This window comes from Gymnoscopelus braueri (assembly GCF_963280865.1).
Source record: "Gymnoscopelus braueri genome assembly, chromosome: 1".
Lineage (NCBI taxonomy): Eukaryota > Metazoa > Chordata > Actinopteri > Myctophiformes > Myctophidae > Gymnoscopelus > Gymnoscopelus braueri.
In genome coordinates this window covers 11,704,547-11,720,727 of record NC_137603.1, presented here as the reverse complement: position 1 = coordinate 11,720,727, position 16,181 = coordinate 11,704,547, and the positions used below count along the sequence as shown (strand labels likewise).

The window sequence follows — 16,181 nt, the reverse complement described above, 5'->3', positions numbered from 1 at the left end:
CCACGAATGTCTGTGTCTAAATGATTAACTGTTCCCTGGGTCTGAAGCTGCTAACCATCCAAGTTAAACCTCTAGCCCTGGGTGAGGTGTGTAATATTGTAAATAGACATTATTCCGAAATATTCAAACCTTCGAGGCCAGTGAACTTGTAATGGATTTCTATATGGCCACCTGTTCTACCCACAATGCCTCTACGTAGAGGCATTGTGGGTAGAACAGGTGGCCATATAGATCCTTTACATCCTTTATTTGGATGAATGAGAACTATGTATACATAGTTCTCATTCATCCAAATAAAGGATGTTGGCCAATCAGAAGAACGTAGGCTTTTAAGGAGGGATCGATGCCTTAAATAGACAGGAGCTATTACTGCTTGTTTCAGACAGAGGCTAGAAATGAGCCTACTAGTCCCCCTTTAATGTTGAACAAGTGCATTTTCTCATTATCTTTGTGAATAAATGAGGCTATGGGTTTGTTATTAACAATCATATGGCATGTGTTGACCTCGGTGGATATGCTCGGGCAATGACAAATGCCTGGGTAGTAATGTTTAACCTTTAAAATATTATTATGAATTATCTGTACTACTGTATAAAGCCCTGATCACATACAGTACAGTAGGAAATCCCATCTTCAAGTTGCCTTATGTTATTTACCAGACAGGTTTTCATAATCCACCGGGTGCACAAGTATTGCAGTTGTTTCAACATATTATGCTCTTCAGAATCAGTTTGAACGGCAAGAAGCATAGGGAAAAGATAACAGGTTATTTCAAAGACAAAACATGTCTAAATAGTTAACAATGTTAGTTTAGTATTCTTGCTACTGTAGATAGTCTCTCTCATAAACTTTGACATCCATTACCGTGCTTTCAGCAATGCACTAAAACAATTTTGACGTGAAAACAAGTGAAATAAATGTATAATGTACAGTATGTGTTCCCATGAAGCATAGTAGTAAACTTGTTGTCTCCGCCAGGCCGAAAGGCATGGGGAGAGAGTATGTTTTGCACCCTGTCCGTCCGTCCATGTGTGTGTGTGTGTGTGTGCAGCGACACTGTTCACACACAGTCCCTGGATGCCAATTCAGAACCTCTGCCCCAAATTTTTCACATGGGTCTGTTATAGCGCCACCATGAGGCCGCTTTTTGCAAAACACTTCTTTTTTTTTTTTTTTACAGTACTCCTACAAATTTTGTCCAAACGTCACACAAATCGGTACACAGTATCTCTATAGTCATTAAACGAAACGGGTCATTCAGATTTTTCATATTCCATCCTGATTGGCTAAGAATGGCTTCCAAAGTTTGCAGGAGTGACAAAATGCCTCAAATCATGACCACAGCATGCAATTTCTGTGAAATGTTGCACGCACATTCTCACTAGGCCGAGGAAGAAATGCCACTTGAACATTTTCAAATCAGCCTCATGGTGGTGCTATAACATGCCGATTCTTGTTTTTACCTTTAACTGCACCGATCTGTGTAAAACTTTGTATGTGCACTCCCTGGATGGCAAGGACAAACCTTTGCCATGTATTTTTCATCTGCCTTTTATAGCGCCACCAGAGTTATGTAAAACTTTTTTTTTCATATTACTCCTTCAGATTTTATCCAAATTTCACGCAAATCGGTACACATGATCTCTATAGTGACTATAGAGATCATGTGTACCAATTTGCGTGAATCAAACAGATCAGTCTTGATCAAATGACTATAGTATAGTCATTTGATCAAGACGGATCTGTTAGATTTTTCATATTCCATCCTGATTGACATCTAAAGTTTGCAGGAGTGGCCCATTTTGAACGAAATGCTGCAAATCATGAACGCAGCGGTGATTGTGGTGAGACTTTGCACGCACATTCGCACTACGTTGAGGAACAAATGCCACCCTTTCAACATTGCCCTACTATAGCGCCACCAGGAATTTTGCAAAACAATATTACTCCTACAAATGTTGTCCGAACATCACACAAATCGGTACATATCTCTTTAGTCAAGTGCGATCCGTCCGTATTTTCACTTTTCAGCCTGATTGGAGAATTCTGAACATTACTGGCCTACACTAACCTACCTGACCTGGCGGAGACCGGTGCGCCAAGGAGCACTTTTTCTAGTTTTAGGTATTTTCAATGCATGGGGCAGGAAGGCCGCAACAACCCAGACTGTATTTGGCAGTTTCACCAGAACGGTACCAGATTCTCTCCCTGGAAATGAATGACTTCTGCCTGATTGACGGGTCCGGTTGCATTTCCTGCGTGATTGGGGCTTAACATAACCTGGAAAGATAGACAGAACAGTGGCACACACACACACACAAGCACACGTGCAAGCATGCGTCTACACACACAAAACGCCCAGGTCCTTCACACTACATCAAATATTCTTTCCTCTCTCTCTGAAGATGAATAAAGGCTGGCAAATAACTCACTTCCAATTTGGCGAAGCCAAGGGCATGTTAATGTGCCTGGGAATTGAAGAAAACCCAAACAATCTTTTTTAAAGATGTCCACTTGGCTAGGCCAAGTTTCCACGTATCCAGTGAATGTTTGATGATACTTAATTATTGAATGATTTGGACAGCGTCTAAGGATGTCTGATTGGCAAAAAAAATATTTTAGAGCTTGACTGTATGAGGGCTGGGGGTGAAGGGCACAGAAATCCTTCTATGACTAGATATGAGGTACAGGAGTTGAAAACATTCCACTTATTGTTGCAACCTTACAAGTATGCTGCCAATCACAGTAAAAGATGGACGGAATGAGGTCACCGGAAATCCCCATTTGACACTGTGCGCATCTCACAGGGTGAAATTTCACCTTGATCAGCAGTGAGCCTTATCTTACAGCTGATTCATTGAACATCATATCCTAAATTTGTGCAAATCTTTGAATATATATATGTTTTAAAGCGATTTTTTAAAAACTCCGATCTGTGCTTCTGGGGGTCCCTGGAACAAAATATTTTGAGATGGGGGTCAGTGGCGAAATACATATCATTTTGGGTGGTCCTTGACATGGAAAAGTTGGAGCACCACTGATATAGCAACATACTTACAACAACATACATACATTAGGATTTAGAAAACATTTTTAGATATATATTTGGCCACGGACCCCCATCTCAAAATATTTTGTACCAGGGACAACCAGAAGTAAAGATTTGAGTTAGAAATGTTTGCTTTAAAAAATATATATTCAAAGATTTGCACAAATTTCACGATTTTTCAAAAATATCAGATCTACAAGCTCCGAGTGCCGCGCAATGAGCTTGTAGATCTGCTATTTTTGAATAGCCAAAGGAATCTAAAATGACACAGATGCTTTCCCGGTTTTAATGGGTTAAGCACAAAGACACTTGATATTCTTCAGTAAGGAAAAATAGAGCATGTTTTAGTGCAGGAGCTATAGAACATTAACGTTGAAGTTAAAGTATTAAGTTAACAGAGCTCCATCTGAGTAGCAACTTGTGTCTGCTGTAAAACTCTTAAGCGTTATTAGATGCAGAGCCAGCTTTGACTGGTGCAGAAGACTGTCAATCAAACTGCATTGCGGTAGCAGCACAGTAGCACAGCCCACGGTATGCATGCACACACAGAGGTGTTCTTCAAAGATGAACCTCGCTGTTGGCTAGCTGACATGTCGGCTAATTTAGTGGTCGACGGTTTCAAAGCAAAAGAGCAAAAGAACCAGAGGGATGAGACTACACTTGTAGAGGAGGTGCATCGACCAGTCTATTTCAAAAATTAACATTTAAAGCTCCTTTTAACCCTAGTCCCAACCCACTTTCTCTCTCTCTCTCGCGCGCACACGCACACGCACGCACGCACACACACACACACACACACACACACACCCACACACACACACACACACACACACACACACACACACACACACACACACACACACACACACACACACACACACACACACACACAGTAATGGACGCTAAGACTACTCACTTGCCAGGGGCCTCATACTCAGGGGTGGACTGGCCATTTGGCGTACCGGGCAAATGCCCGGTGGGCCGCTGGCCAGTGGGCCGCTGGCCAGTGGGCCAGTTCCCGTTTTAGGATTATTACGGTCATTTCAGGGTCGCGTGGCCCAATTATTAGTTACGTTAATGTTTGGGCTGGGATGGTTTCCAGCAGGGGCCTCAGTGCGGCTGCAGAGTTCATGTGCAGGGCTGGGCTGAAACAGTGAAACGCGCTCCACCCCCCCCCCCCCCCCCCCGTTGACAAAACGGTCCGGGGGGGGGGGGGGGTGGGCCGGTCCGGACCAAAATGCCAGGGCTGAATTTTGGTCCCAGTCCGGCCCTGCTCATACTGTATACTATACTAGTGTAATAATTTTACACTTCTGTCTCCCACCAGCCATATGACAACCAAACACTAAAGCACTAAAGAGTCCTCAGGCAAAAAAAGGAGAAAGTAACACGCTTTATCAATAAAGTGGGCACTATGACTGACCTCTATCTGAGTCAGCTAACAGAGCCAATTACCTCATGTCTGCCTCACCGCCGAAAGAGTTATTTCAATCCCTAAGGAAAAATACACATGGTGACAATATGCCAAGAGCAGCAGTGACTGTGACAGAGATGTGTTATACTGCTGAGTGCGCACGACATCTCATGATGGCACGACCACACATGTTACATTTTACAGTTTAACACATTCAATCCGGGAAAGCATCTGTGTCATTTTAAGATTTGCGCTATAACCATTATTTTATACTTTGGCTATTTTTGAAAAGTCTTGGACAATTGTGCAAATCTTTGAATACATACAGTGTATTCTTTTAAACAACATTTTTAACTCAAATCTTTGCTTCTGGGGGGGTCCCTGGAACAACATATTTTGATGGGGTCGGCGGCCAAATACATATCATTTTGGGGGTCCTTGACATGAAAAAGTTTGAGAACCACTGATATTATAGTGTGTAAGTGTAAAGATTTGCACACATTTTCACGATTTCCCCCCAAAAATAGCAGATCTACAAGCTCATAGCGTGGCACTCGGTGCCGCGCTATGAGCTTGTAGATCTGCTATTTTTTTATAGCCTAAGAAATCTTAAAATGACACAGATGCGTTCCGTTCTTAATGGATTAAGAGGCACTAGAGATATTGGAATACGGAAGTCTAATGATGTGCTCTGCACACATGTTTATGTCTGTGGTTGGGAAAGCCTAAACATTAGTTTCCCAGCATGTCAATTACATTTGTGGGGCATCTACAATATGTATTTGCCATACCATGGATAAACCAAATATCCACTAAAAATACCTGCCCATAACAAACCCCATAATCACATTATACAACTAGAAAAAGTGCTCCTCGGAGCACAGGTCTCCGCCAGGTCAGGTAGGTTATTGTGGCCTCCTGGTGGCGCTATAATAGGCCAATGTGAAAAGGGTGCCATTTATTCCTAGGCCGTGCTTGGCAATCGGACACTGCATGCATGATTTGAAGCATTTTGTTATAAAAATGTGTTTTGCAAAATTTGACCTGCTGGTGGCGCTATAACAGGCCAATGTTAAAAGGGTGACATTTGTTCCTCAACGTAGTGCAAATGTGCATTCAAAGTTTCACCGCAATCGGACGCTGCGTTCATGATTTGCGGCATTTTGTTCACTTCTGCAAACATGACATGTCAATGTTAGCCAATCAGGATGGAATATGAAAAATCAAACAGATCCGTCTTGATCACGTGACTATAGATATCATGTGTACCGATTTGCGTGAAATTTGGATAAAATCTGAAGGCTTAATATCAAAAAATGTGTTTTACATAAGTCTGCCTCCTGGTGGCGCTATAAAAATCAAATGTGAAAAATGCAGGGCAAAGGTTTTTCCTTGGCCTCTAGAGAGTGTGCATACAAAGTTTTACACCGATTGGTGCAGTTATAGGTAAAAACACGAATCGGCCTGTTACAGCGCCACCATGAGGCTGATTTGAACATTTTCAAATGTCATTTCTTCCTCGGCCTAATGGGAATGTGTGTGCAAAATTTCACAGAAATTGCATGCTGTGTTCATGATTTGAGGCATTTTGTTCGAAACGGAGTACTCCTGCAAACTTTGAAAGCCAATTTTTGCCAATCAGATGGAATATGAAGCCGTTTCTTTTAATGACTATAGAGATACTGTGTACCGATTTGCGGGATTTTTGACCAAAATCTGTAGGAGTATTGTCCAAAAATGTGTTTAGCACAAATCGGCCTCCTGGTGGCGCTATAAAAGGCCCATGTGAAAAATTTGGAGCAGAGGTTCTGCTCTGGCATCCAGGGAGTGTATGTGCACAGTTTCACTGCGATCAAGCCAATGGTGCCAGAGATTAGCTGTCCACAAAATGACAGAATGACACACACACACACACACACACACACACACACACAGACGGACGGACAGGGGGTAAAACATACTCTCTCGCCATGCCTTTCGGCCTGGCGGAGACAACAATAACAAAACATAAAGTTCATGATGGAATGGCCTACCAACTGTGAAGTGAAAGCTCTATACAGTAGTTGCAACTTCAAACATTTTATCGTTTAGAGTACTTAGTGTGCTGGTTTCATAACCCTGGAGCCCATGACACAGATTCCAGCAGTCCTGTATAATTGAATTTGTATAATTGAATATAGTTGTCCATCTAAAAATAAGGTTGTCAATGCCATCTCAATGGCAAATATTTTTGGGGAAATTGGTGTATTTTCAATTCTTACTTCTTAGAAGTAAAAAGCACAATGAAATGCATTCATTCCATAACAATAAGGCATACATATCCAACCAAATTTAGCAACACCTGTCATTTTCCACAAACAAGAAAAAGACAGACCTCAGGAAATCATGAGGTCCCACCAAGACAAAAAGGCCAGTGTGGATCCCACTTAAAAATAAATAATTACATAAATAATTGAATAAATACAGTGCATGTGTGTGTGTGTGTGTGTGTGTGTGTGTGTGTGTGTGTGTGTGTGTGTGTGTGTGTGTGTGTGTGTGTGTGTGTGTGTGTGTGTGTGTGTGTGTGTGTGTGTGTGTGTGTATACAGTATATATATATATATATATATATATATATATATATATATATATATATATATATATATATATATATATTTATTATATATTATATTTATTATATATTATATTTATATATTTATTATACAAATCTCTTTGACTATAGCACCCCCACCACCACCCCCACACCCAAAAAAGAAGAAAAATATGCATTTGAATCTCACCTCCTACATAATCCTGTTCCGCTAGTCAGTGCCGAGAACTGTCACAATGATTAGCTCATGCAAATTGAAGATTTACAACGAAAAGTTAAGGCTGCAAAATCCTCGGCGTTAATTTAATTCTGAAAGTGTACAAACGGAAACAAATGGACCCATAATTAACACTCAGGATTTTACACAGCAGATCTGTGTTAAAATAACTCATGTTAGCCAAAGGCATAACAGTGGGATCATGATGTGGCCACTGATGGATGGATGAGCAGCCTCTGACTGACACTACACATGCAGATTACAACTGGGTTGTTAGCATTGCTAATTAGGCATAATTGAGTGCATTCTCTTTCCCGTCTCCCAAGGGCCATATCTAACCTCTGTCGTATTTATGCAAAGGTTATTTGAAGACATTAAAAATCCAATTACACATAGCACAAGCACACATGTTTTTTTTGTGGATTCTAATTCTGATCGCCAATGGCCTAAAGAAATAACTTGACGTATTATATAGCCCAGCCAACTGAGCTGCATCAAACAGTATTTACAAATAATTTGTAAGCTTCTAAGTTTTAGAGTTAGACAGCTAAAATGAGTTATGTGTATGCTTGCCTACAGGACAGCGCAATGGGTGACATTTTATTTAAAGGGCAAGACCACTTTGGTAGAGGTAGAGGTTAGGGTTGTGTAGTTACCCTGCCATGGTGTAACTCAAAGGTGGACATGAAATCAAAAATAATTGCTTCATTGATTACAAAATTGATCATTCAAAATATGCCCCTCATTGACTTACATTGTACGGTAATACAGCTCTCAAAGTCACTATTTTAGCACATAAACGAACACAAACAAAGCTGATTCAGATATAGAACATCACCAAACCCAGTACTGTTTATTTTTTTAATAAAAATGTCAACTTCCTGCTGATTTTACTATCTGAAGATCCGGATCCGCGGATCCAGTCCGGGTTTTCTTCTTAATAAAAATCGCAAAATCAACAGGAAGTTAACTTTTTTTTTTTTTTTTTAACAGCACTGGGTTTGGTGATGTTCTATATTGTCTGAATCAACTTTGCTTGCATTCGTTTATGTTTTTACCGTATGTAAGTCAATGAGGAGCATATTTTGAATGATCAATTTCTAATCAATGGAGCAATTATTTTTTATTTCTTACATCAGTTACATCATGGCAAGGTAACTTGCACAACCCAAACCTCTAAAGTGGTCTTGCCCTTTAAACAATCTAAAGCATGTAATTCAACGTTAATTTAGATAGATAGACTAGGCTGTGTGATTGACCGATTTCCTGACCCCTTTATATGGGAAACTCCATCTGCTAAACAATCCTGAATAATAATTACAGTAACAAGTCAATTGGTAAAGGATACAGCTCAATTATATGCTTCTTCAACCCGTTCCCAACTCACTCACTCACTCACTCACTCACTCACTCACTCACTCACTCACTCACTCACTCACTCACTCACTCACTCACTCACTCACACACACACACACACACACACACACACACACACACACACACACACACACACACACACACACACACACACACACAGTAATGTCAAAGATGCTCTCTTAGAGTTACAAACTGAGAATATCATCATACCACACACAAAGCGAGTTTTAATTAAAAATTCTAGTCAACCAGTGGAGAGTTATTGAATTATGCAGATGATTAAATTAACGACCTTGCAATAACTGTATGCAGACAATGAGTTAACATTGCGAGCACACACAAAAACCTTTCCTGCATACACGGATGATGAATAAAGCTGTGATCAATAAAGAATAGCTCTACATTGAGGTGATGAAAATACAAGAGAGTGAAGAGACGGTATGCCATAATACATTTAGAGATTTACTGTCTGTAATCGTGACAAATTATCCAGCATACACCTCAGTAACAATCAGCTCTTTTCATAGGACCATGACATTAAGGCCTGGGGCAGTGTTTTTTTTTATATTACAACTTGTAATTACAAAGGAATATGGGCAGGCAGATTTGATAAGACGGTGCTACTTTGAGCATCAATACTTTGAGGAGTGAGTGGTAATTCTAGTCTGCAAAGAAAGAGAAGCTGGGGGAGAGACAGCCTGTAGAGTGGAACCGCATAGAACATTGGTTCTCAAAGTGGGGTCCGGGGACCCCCAGGGGTCCTTTGGGGGGGGGGGGGTACCAGGGCGTCACAATCATTTTAACTACTTTAACCATATTTTATACTTTGGCTATTCAAGATCTACAAGCTCATAGCTCAGATCAGAGCTTGTAGATCTGCTATTTTTGAATAATCCCTGGCACAAAATATTTTTGAGATGGGGAGGGGTCCGCGGCCAAATACATTGGCCGCGGCCTTGACATGAAAAGGTTTGAGAACCGCTGGCATAGAAACCCCACAGACAGGAACACTGGCAATCTCTGGGGAGCACATTGCTAGTGCACTCTCTTATTGACTGTCTTTGCCTTTTCTTGATGTGTCAAGTGGGCAAACTTTTTTTCTGTCTCTCTAGTATTATGTTTTGCTTTAGACACCTGGCTGGAATACCAGACTACTTGGGACTATTTAGCAAGAGTGCAAACTATTTTTCTAAATTTTTCCATCTTACCTTTTTGCGCATGCGTCTTGCCATGCTGGGATATAAAACAAATAACTGCTGGTGTTGGAAACTTCCCATTAATGTTTTTTGTACATTAAAATTATGAATAAATAAGTAAAGATCTGCATGCTTCACAACTTACGCCCTATGTACTTCATCGTATAACAAATAGTAAAAACATATCCGTCGCTAAGCAAAGCATTGAGAGCTTGTAGTTATTTTTGAAATATACAATATTATGGCACTATTATGCCTATAATGACATGCCCAAAATAGGGATACCAGGACCAAGTGGAACATTATTATGATTATTACACGTCTCTTTTGCACACTCTTCTTTAGAACTCTGTGTTCCTGTTTCAGATTTGTTTCATTATACCCTACAACACATTTCTATTCAATATTCTCTCCTAATGCAAACTGTCTATCATTATTAGACCCCTCATTTTCTCCCTCTGTACCAAATCTCTTCACCAAAAATAACTGATCTAAAAGCTCACAACGCATCACAACCATGCCGCATTGTAGATCTGCTATTTTCACCAAATGCCTATTTATTTGCCCATTGTGACATACCCAGATGCAAGGTTTCATGTGGTAAATGCTGAGGGAATTGTCTGTCTTACAACATCCTTATCGGCTTTTCAGCCCCCCCCCCCCCCCCCACACACACACACACACACACACACACACACACACACACACACACACACACACACACACACACACACACACACACACACACACACACACACACACACACACACAGAGCATCAATAGCCCAATACAAAAGATTTTAATTATCACTTAAGATAGCGCTGTATGGTCATTGTGACATTCCTTGCAAATAGAGAGTGATGTTGCTATACCAACACTGATCAGATTGTTGTCTGTGAGAGGCAATAGAGGGACTCATTCATTCTAGGCAACTCTGCTTTCTGAGTCTGACTAACTTCTCATCAAACAGACCGTTTACTGGACTGGCTAATCTCCTTTCCTGCTTTGACCATAAATGTGATTACCACCACACAGCAGATAATAAAACCTCTATCTGCGCTATGCCAAAGAGCATGAATTAAAATCTAAGCTGTAGCCTTGAGGAATTGTGACAAATCCATACCAAATAGCACATTCCGTTCTGCGAGCATACAGCCCCCTACTGGTAAACAAGGTTCTGCATTTTATCCACTACTTTAACCAGGCTTTATGCCACTGTTGAATATGCGCAACAGGTAGACATATCCTGAAGTTTCATATAAAAATAAAATAGTGGAGTTAAATAACTGCAAGGCGCTCAAACATCTCTCCCAAGTGTTCCAAACCCTGCATTTCACCAGGTACATTTGCATAGTCCAAAAATGCAAAAAAATAAACAAACAGATTAATAGGTAAGGTTTCATGCTATGAAAATAGCATCATGTCTACTTAATTCAATATAATCTTCTATGAGGCCTTTTGCTAAGTTCTGATCAATGACAATACGCACATTGATCCCAAACTTGTGAAAATAATGAACATTCATGCTGCACTGTACCTTAACAACACTTAAAATAGAAAACCCAGTGGGTAGTCTACACATCTATGTTTTTACCTGCTATAGAGAGAGGCATCAATATTGAGCAACAACAAACTGTTCATTTGGTGGAGTTCCTTCAGGTATTAATAGGCTAATTGGACAAGATCCAGACCCTGCACAGTCTAAAGAGTGGTAGAAAAAGTACTAAGTATTTTTTACCTAAGTAAAAGTATCAATACTGCAATGTGGAAACACTCTGTTGCAAGTAAAAGTCCGCGAATTCAAAATGTACTTGAGTGAAAAGTACAAAAGCATTGGTTGGTATCAAAATGTAGCCTACTTAAAGTACCAAAAGTAGAAAGTACTCATTATGCAGAATGGCCCATTTCACATGTTTTCAATTGTATTAAATGTATACCTTTTTTTTTAAAATAGCAGATCTACAAGCTCACAATGCCTCACATGGTGACGCATTGTGAGCTTGTAGATCGGCTATTTGCAAATGGCCGAAATGTATATAGGGCTGAAGAGGTTAATGTATGTTTTGTAATAATAATCAAAGTAACTAGTACGTTTTCAGATAATTGTAGTGGAGTAAAAGTAAAATATTTGCCTCTGAGATGTAGTGGAAGTAAAAGTAGCCTACTGAAAATTGGAAACACTCCAATAAAGTAAAACATACCACAAAATTGCACGTATAAGTACAGTACTTGAGTAAATGTAGGCTACTTAGTTACTTTACACCACTGGTCCGTGTTTGCAGTGGTCTGCTTCTCAGAAGTTCTAGTGAGATACGACTTGTTGAAGGTAGGCAGCGTAGGGCAGGCTGCCTGCACCTTCATTTAGAGCTGCTTAGAGCCTACAGTGCAGACTGTTCAACAGTCGTTCCAATATTTCGGGGACAACAAATTCAACAAGCTTATAAAGGTAGCCTGCAGATTTAGTGTTATGCAATCGCAAGGTGTAACAGATAACTTGCTTATTTATTGTTTGGCAAAAATAATGTCATTTTGGAATAATCAAGCTTGTTTGACTATAAAAATAGGAAGATGAAGGGACCGCAGTAGAATTTCAAAGCTGAAGGGAGTAGAATAGGCTATAGTTTATTGCCTATATCATGATGTATGGCTAGAATTATTTTATTTTATTTATTTGATTGTTCTGCTACAAACAAGATAATTCATGTCTATACACTTGGCGAATCACCGATGTTAACCTACCTGATATTTCTTGATGAGGCACATTGACGAGGCTGAATCCTTTAGCCGTGTATGCTTGTCTAACGTCGCTGCAGCTCCGCGCTTTACTGTCCCCGCCAGACGACACGGACAGCACTGAGAAAGTGCATAATAGTCTCCACATCGCATACATCGGGGATAAATCCTTGCGAATGTTTCTGAGAGAAATATAAAAATCAAATAAATCCGTCTGCAAACGAATCCAAAAGGTTGGAATGAGAGGAGAGAGGAGGGCTCTCTCTCCGTCACTCCGTGACTGTAATAATGTCAGGGGGTTGATGAACCAAATAGAAATCACATCTCACTTTAGATGCGTCCACCACCTCATTGCAGAAAGCCTCGTATCGCTTCTCCTCGAGAAGAACGCGTAGAGTCCAGTGACCCAGCTTGAGCAAAAATCCGCGTCCCGTTCTGCCAACAACTTCTCTCGCACTGAAGTCGTACACACACACACACACACACACACACACACACACACACACACACACACACACACACACACACACACACACACTCGCACACACACACACACACAGACACACACACGCACACACGCACGCACGCACACACACGCACACACACGCACCATGCACACACACACTGGACCACTGTGTGTGTTTCTGTCAGTGAAGACACGCTGCACTATACGAGTTGAGCGCACCAGGGCAGGGCAAAACGTGGAATGGATCAGCAGCATGGCGCGTAATGCTCCTATGGATGCATTATTGGCAATGCCCACCCCACCATAGCATAGCAAAATAAAAAAATAAAAACGTTTTAATTTCAAGGACCCCCATAACTCTGAGAGTGTACAAATGTTTATACACTCTCAGAGTTACAGATCTGTAAGGGTCCATTGGAACCTTAGATGAACCCAGAGAGTCCCTGGATCCCACTTTGAGAACCACTGCCCTAGAGTCTAGACAGAAAAGGGTGAATGCAGTAAACATTTTGTTTAACAGTGAGTCATGGCCCATTCGGTGAGCCTCTGTTGAGTGACAATGATGCTTTAGTCTGCACTTGACCACTGTGGTCCTTCATGAGCTTGTCTATAGAGCTTGTCTCTGTGGTCCCAAGGGAAAGAAAATAGACACAACATGTCATTTGGTCAACCAGCTTTTAGATAGCTGGCTGCCACATGTAAACATAAGCATGTAGCCAACTTGCTCTCACAAGCCTCTCTTGTTTTATTTTCAAGTTACATCGAGTTACACTGCTTTCTGCGTGCTTAAGTTATCTTACACTACGTTTACCATTGCCTTTTCTAACTTAAATGGGAATTGATATATTTTGTTAAAGTATGAGATAACTCATACAGGATACAGGGGGGGGGATTGGAAGTGATTAACAAAAAAATTACCCCAGAAAATGTAAAAATTGGAATGGGAACATTATAGAATTGAAGATCTGTCGAGTTCTCATTGGTATCCTGACCTGAGTATGTATTTTCAGGTTACTAAATGGCTGGAGAGATGGTTACACCTGTTACTGAACTAAGTGTTAGTTCATAGCAATGATTACTATCAGAATATAGAGCTTGAACCATTTATTTATTTATTTTACAAAATCGCTTTAAATGATTCCATGCTGGGCATAATGTTTTGACCATAATGATGATGAGTGAACAACTCACAACTGTGTCGTTTATTTAGAGTGCAGTAAATGTCATTCTCCATTCACACAAGAAATTATGTTGCTGCTCCTGACTGCAGGGAACAAAATGTCACACAGCTATTAAGGTCTGCTAAATACACCATTTGGCACTTTTCCTGTTGTACTGGCCATTGTGTATTTTCACCATTGTTGAGGTCAACGTCTTATTGTAACATTATAGCCAAAGAGCACCTGTCGCAAATTGCAACAGGACCTAGATAGGTCTTCCAGCTTGCCACCAGAGAGTACCGTCAGCAAGTTGAGCCCCCCTTCTATAACTACCTTTTATTTCTCGTGCATGGTATTGATGATTTGTATTGTATTGTACAATACAATTGTATGTCTTGATTATGAATTGAATACATAGGACCACAATGGAAAAAGGCCTCAGGGTTTTTTTGTGTTATCCTTTTATGCTTGTGTACTTTCTGTACTGTTTGCAATTTGTTAATTACAGTATATCAATCAATCAATCAATCAACAGTACATAACCTGTATTTGTATGTTGACATATGATCATTTATAAGGCAAATGTATCAATAGATTAGATTGACAGTGATATACAGTAGGTCCTCTTAAAGGTTTCAATGCAGACAATTAATTTAGCTGGCTTATACCTATTATAGTTGGGTCTTACAGTATGTTGTTTTTTGCCATTGCTGTTTTATGCCAATGTTTTTAAATCCTGTAGCACTTGAAAAATATAAAGTGCTTATAATAAATGCATAATAAATCAAATGTATTATTATTATTATTATCATTATGATTGTCATCATTGTTATTATGGATTTTTTACTATTTTGATAAATAATATTAATGATTAATTATGAATAAATAATGTGTAAGTATGACTGAAAGTGAAGGCAATTCCACTATTTATTCAAGCCGAAGAAAAACACGTGTGATTATATCTGTCGAGCAACCATCTTAGTGGCTTCATTTAGACAATCTATTTGTGCCATCTCCTTCAACCCTATTGAAATCAAAATTGAATTTAACTAAAATAAGGAACTGCTAGCCAGTTTTCATGAAATTAATATTGGTACAACAAAACACAGACTACTAAATTCAAATACAATCCAATAATGTGTGAGCTATTGAGCTTCCTGCTCTAAAATAAAATATATAAAAAGATTCAGCGAGTGACACTATTCTTCACACGGAATTGTGGAATGCCCTAAGGATACTCTAATGCTGCTTTCAGAAATATCGAAAAGAAGTCACCTTACCAGGCAGCATTTTAAGGTCACTTCTGATTGGGACGTCTTGATGCCTTCCTGCCTTTGAATGTTGCCTTAATAGAAAACCTTTTTCTTTATTTTTCCATTTGGGACAGGGCCAATATGTTGTAGTCTGTCTGTTCTAGACTGCCTAATATTATCAGGCCTTTCCCCACCTTAACTGGGTTATTCAGGACACATTCCCATAGGCCTATAAAATCATGTGGGATGGGCTACTTATGTGACATGGTATGACAAATAGTAATACAGTAAAACAAAACAAAAGGAACAAAGAGAAAATGCATCCAGTGCTTGTGCTTGAGGGTACGTTAGTAGACTTCAATTGACCATGGGTTGATTTGAGTAGCAGTCTAAATGTATAAAAACAAGACATAGTGTCTAATAACAGTGTGGCCTAGCGTCCAACATTTAGCTATCAATAGTAAGTTACTATGTGTGCAGGTTGTGTACAAAGCTGCACAAACACAAGGTGGTGTTCAGTGGCACTATACAGGCTGGCTTCTTGCGTGCATGTCCTATTGTGGTGACACACACACACACCCGCGCACGCACACGCGCGCACACACACACACACACACACACACACAAGAATTCATACAGGATAAACAAATGAAATTGGAAGTGATGACACAACGAAATGAATAGACACATTTGAAACTGCAACACTATAAAACTTAAGCTGAACTGG

At 40.0% G+C, this 16,181-nt stretch overlaps 1 protein-coding gene across 1 annotated transcript in view; it reads right to left on the bottom strand.

The window, feature by feature from the left end:
* LOC308092643 (glypican-6-like) overlaps nucleotides 1-13,006 on the bottom strand; it is a 202,039-nt gene extending 189,033 nt beyond the window's left edge. Inside the window, exons 1-2 of the mRNA XM_080438684.1 lie at nucleotides 12,905-13,006; nucleotides 12,582-12,757 (exon numbers count right to left, since the gene is read on the bottom strand). Of these exons, the coding sequence (XP_080294810.1) occupies nucleotides 12,582-12,757; nucleotides 12,905-12,927 (199 nt within the window). The 5' untranslated portion in view covers nucleotides 12,928-13,006. The remainder of the gene's footprint in view (nucleotides 1-12,581; nucleotides 12,758-12,904) is intronic.
* Between the last annotated feature and the right edge of the window lie 3,175 nt (nucleotides 13,007-16,181).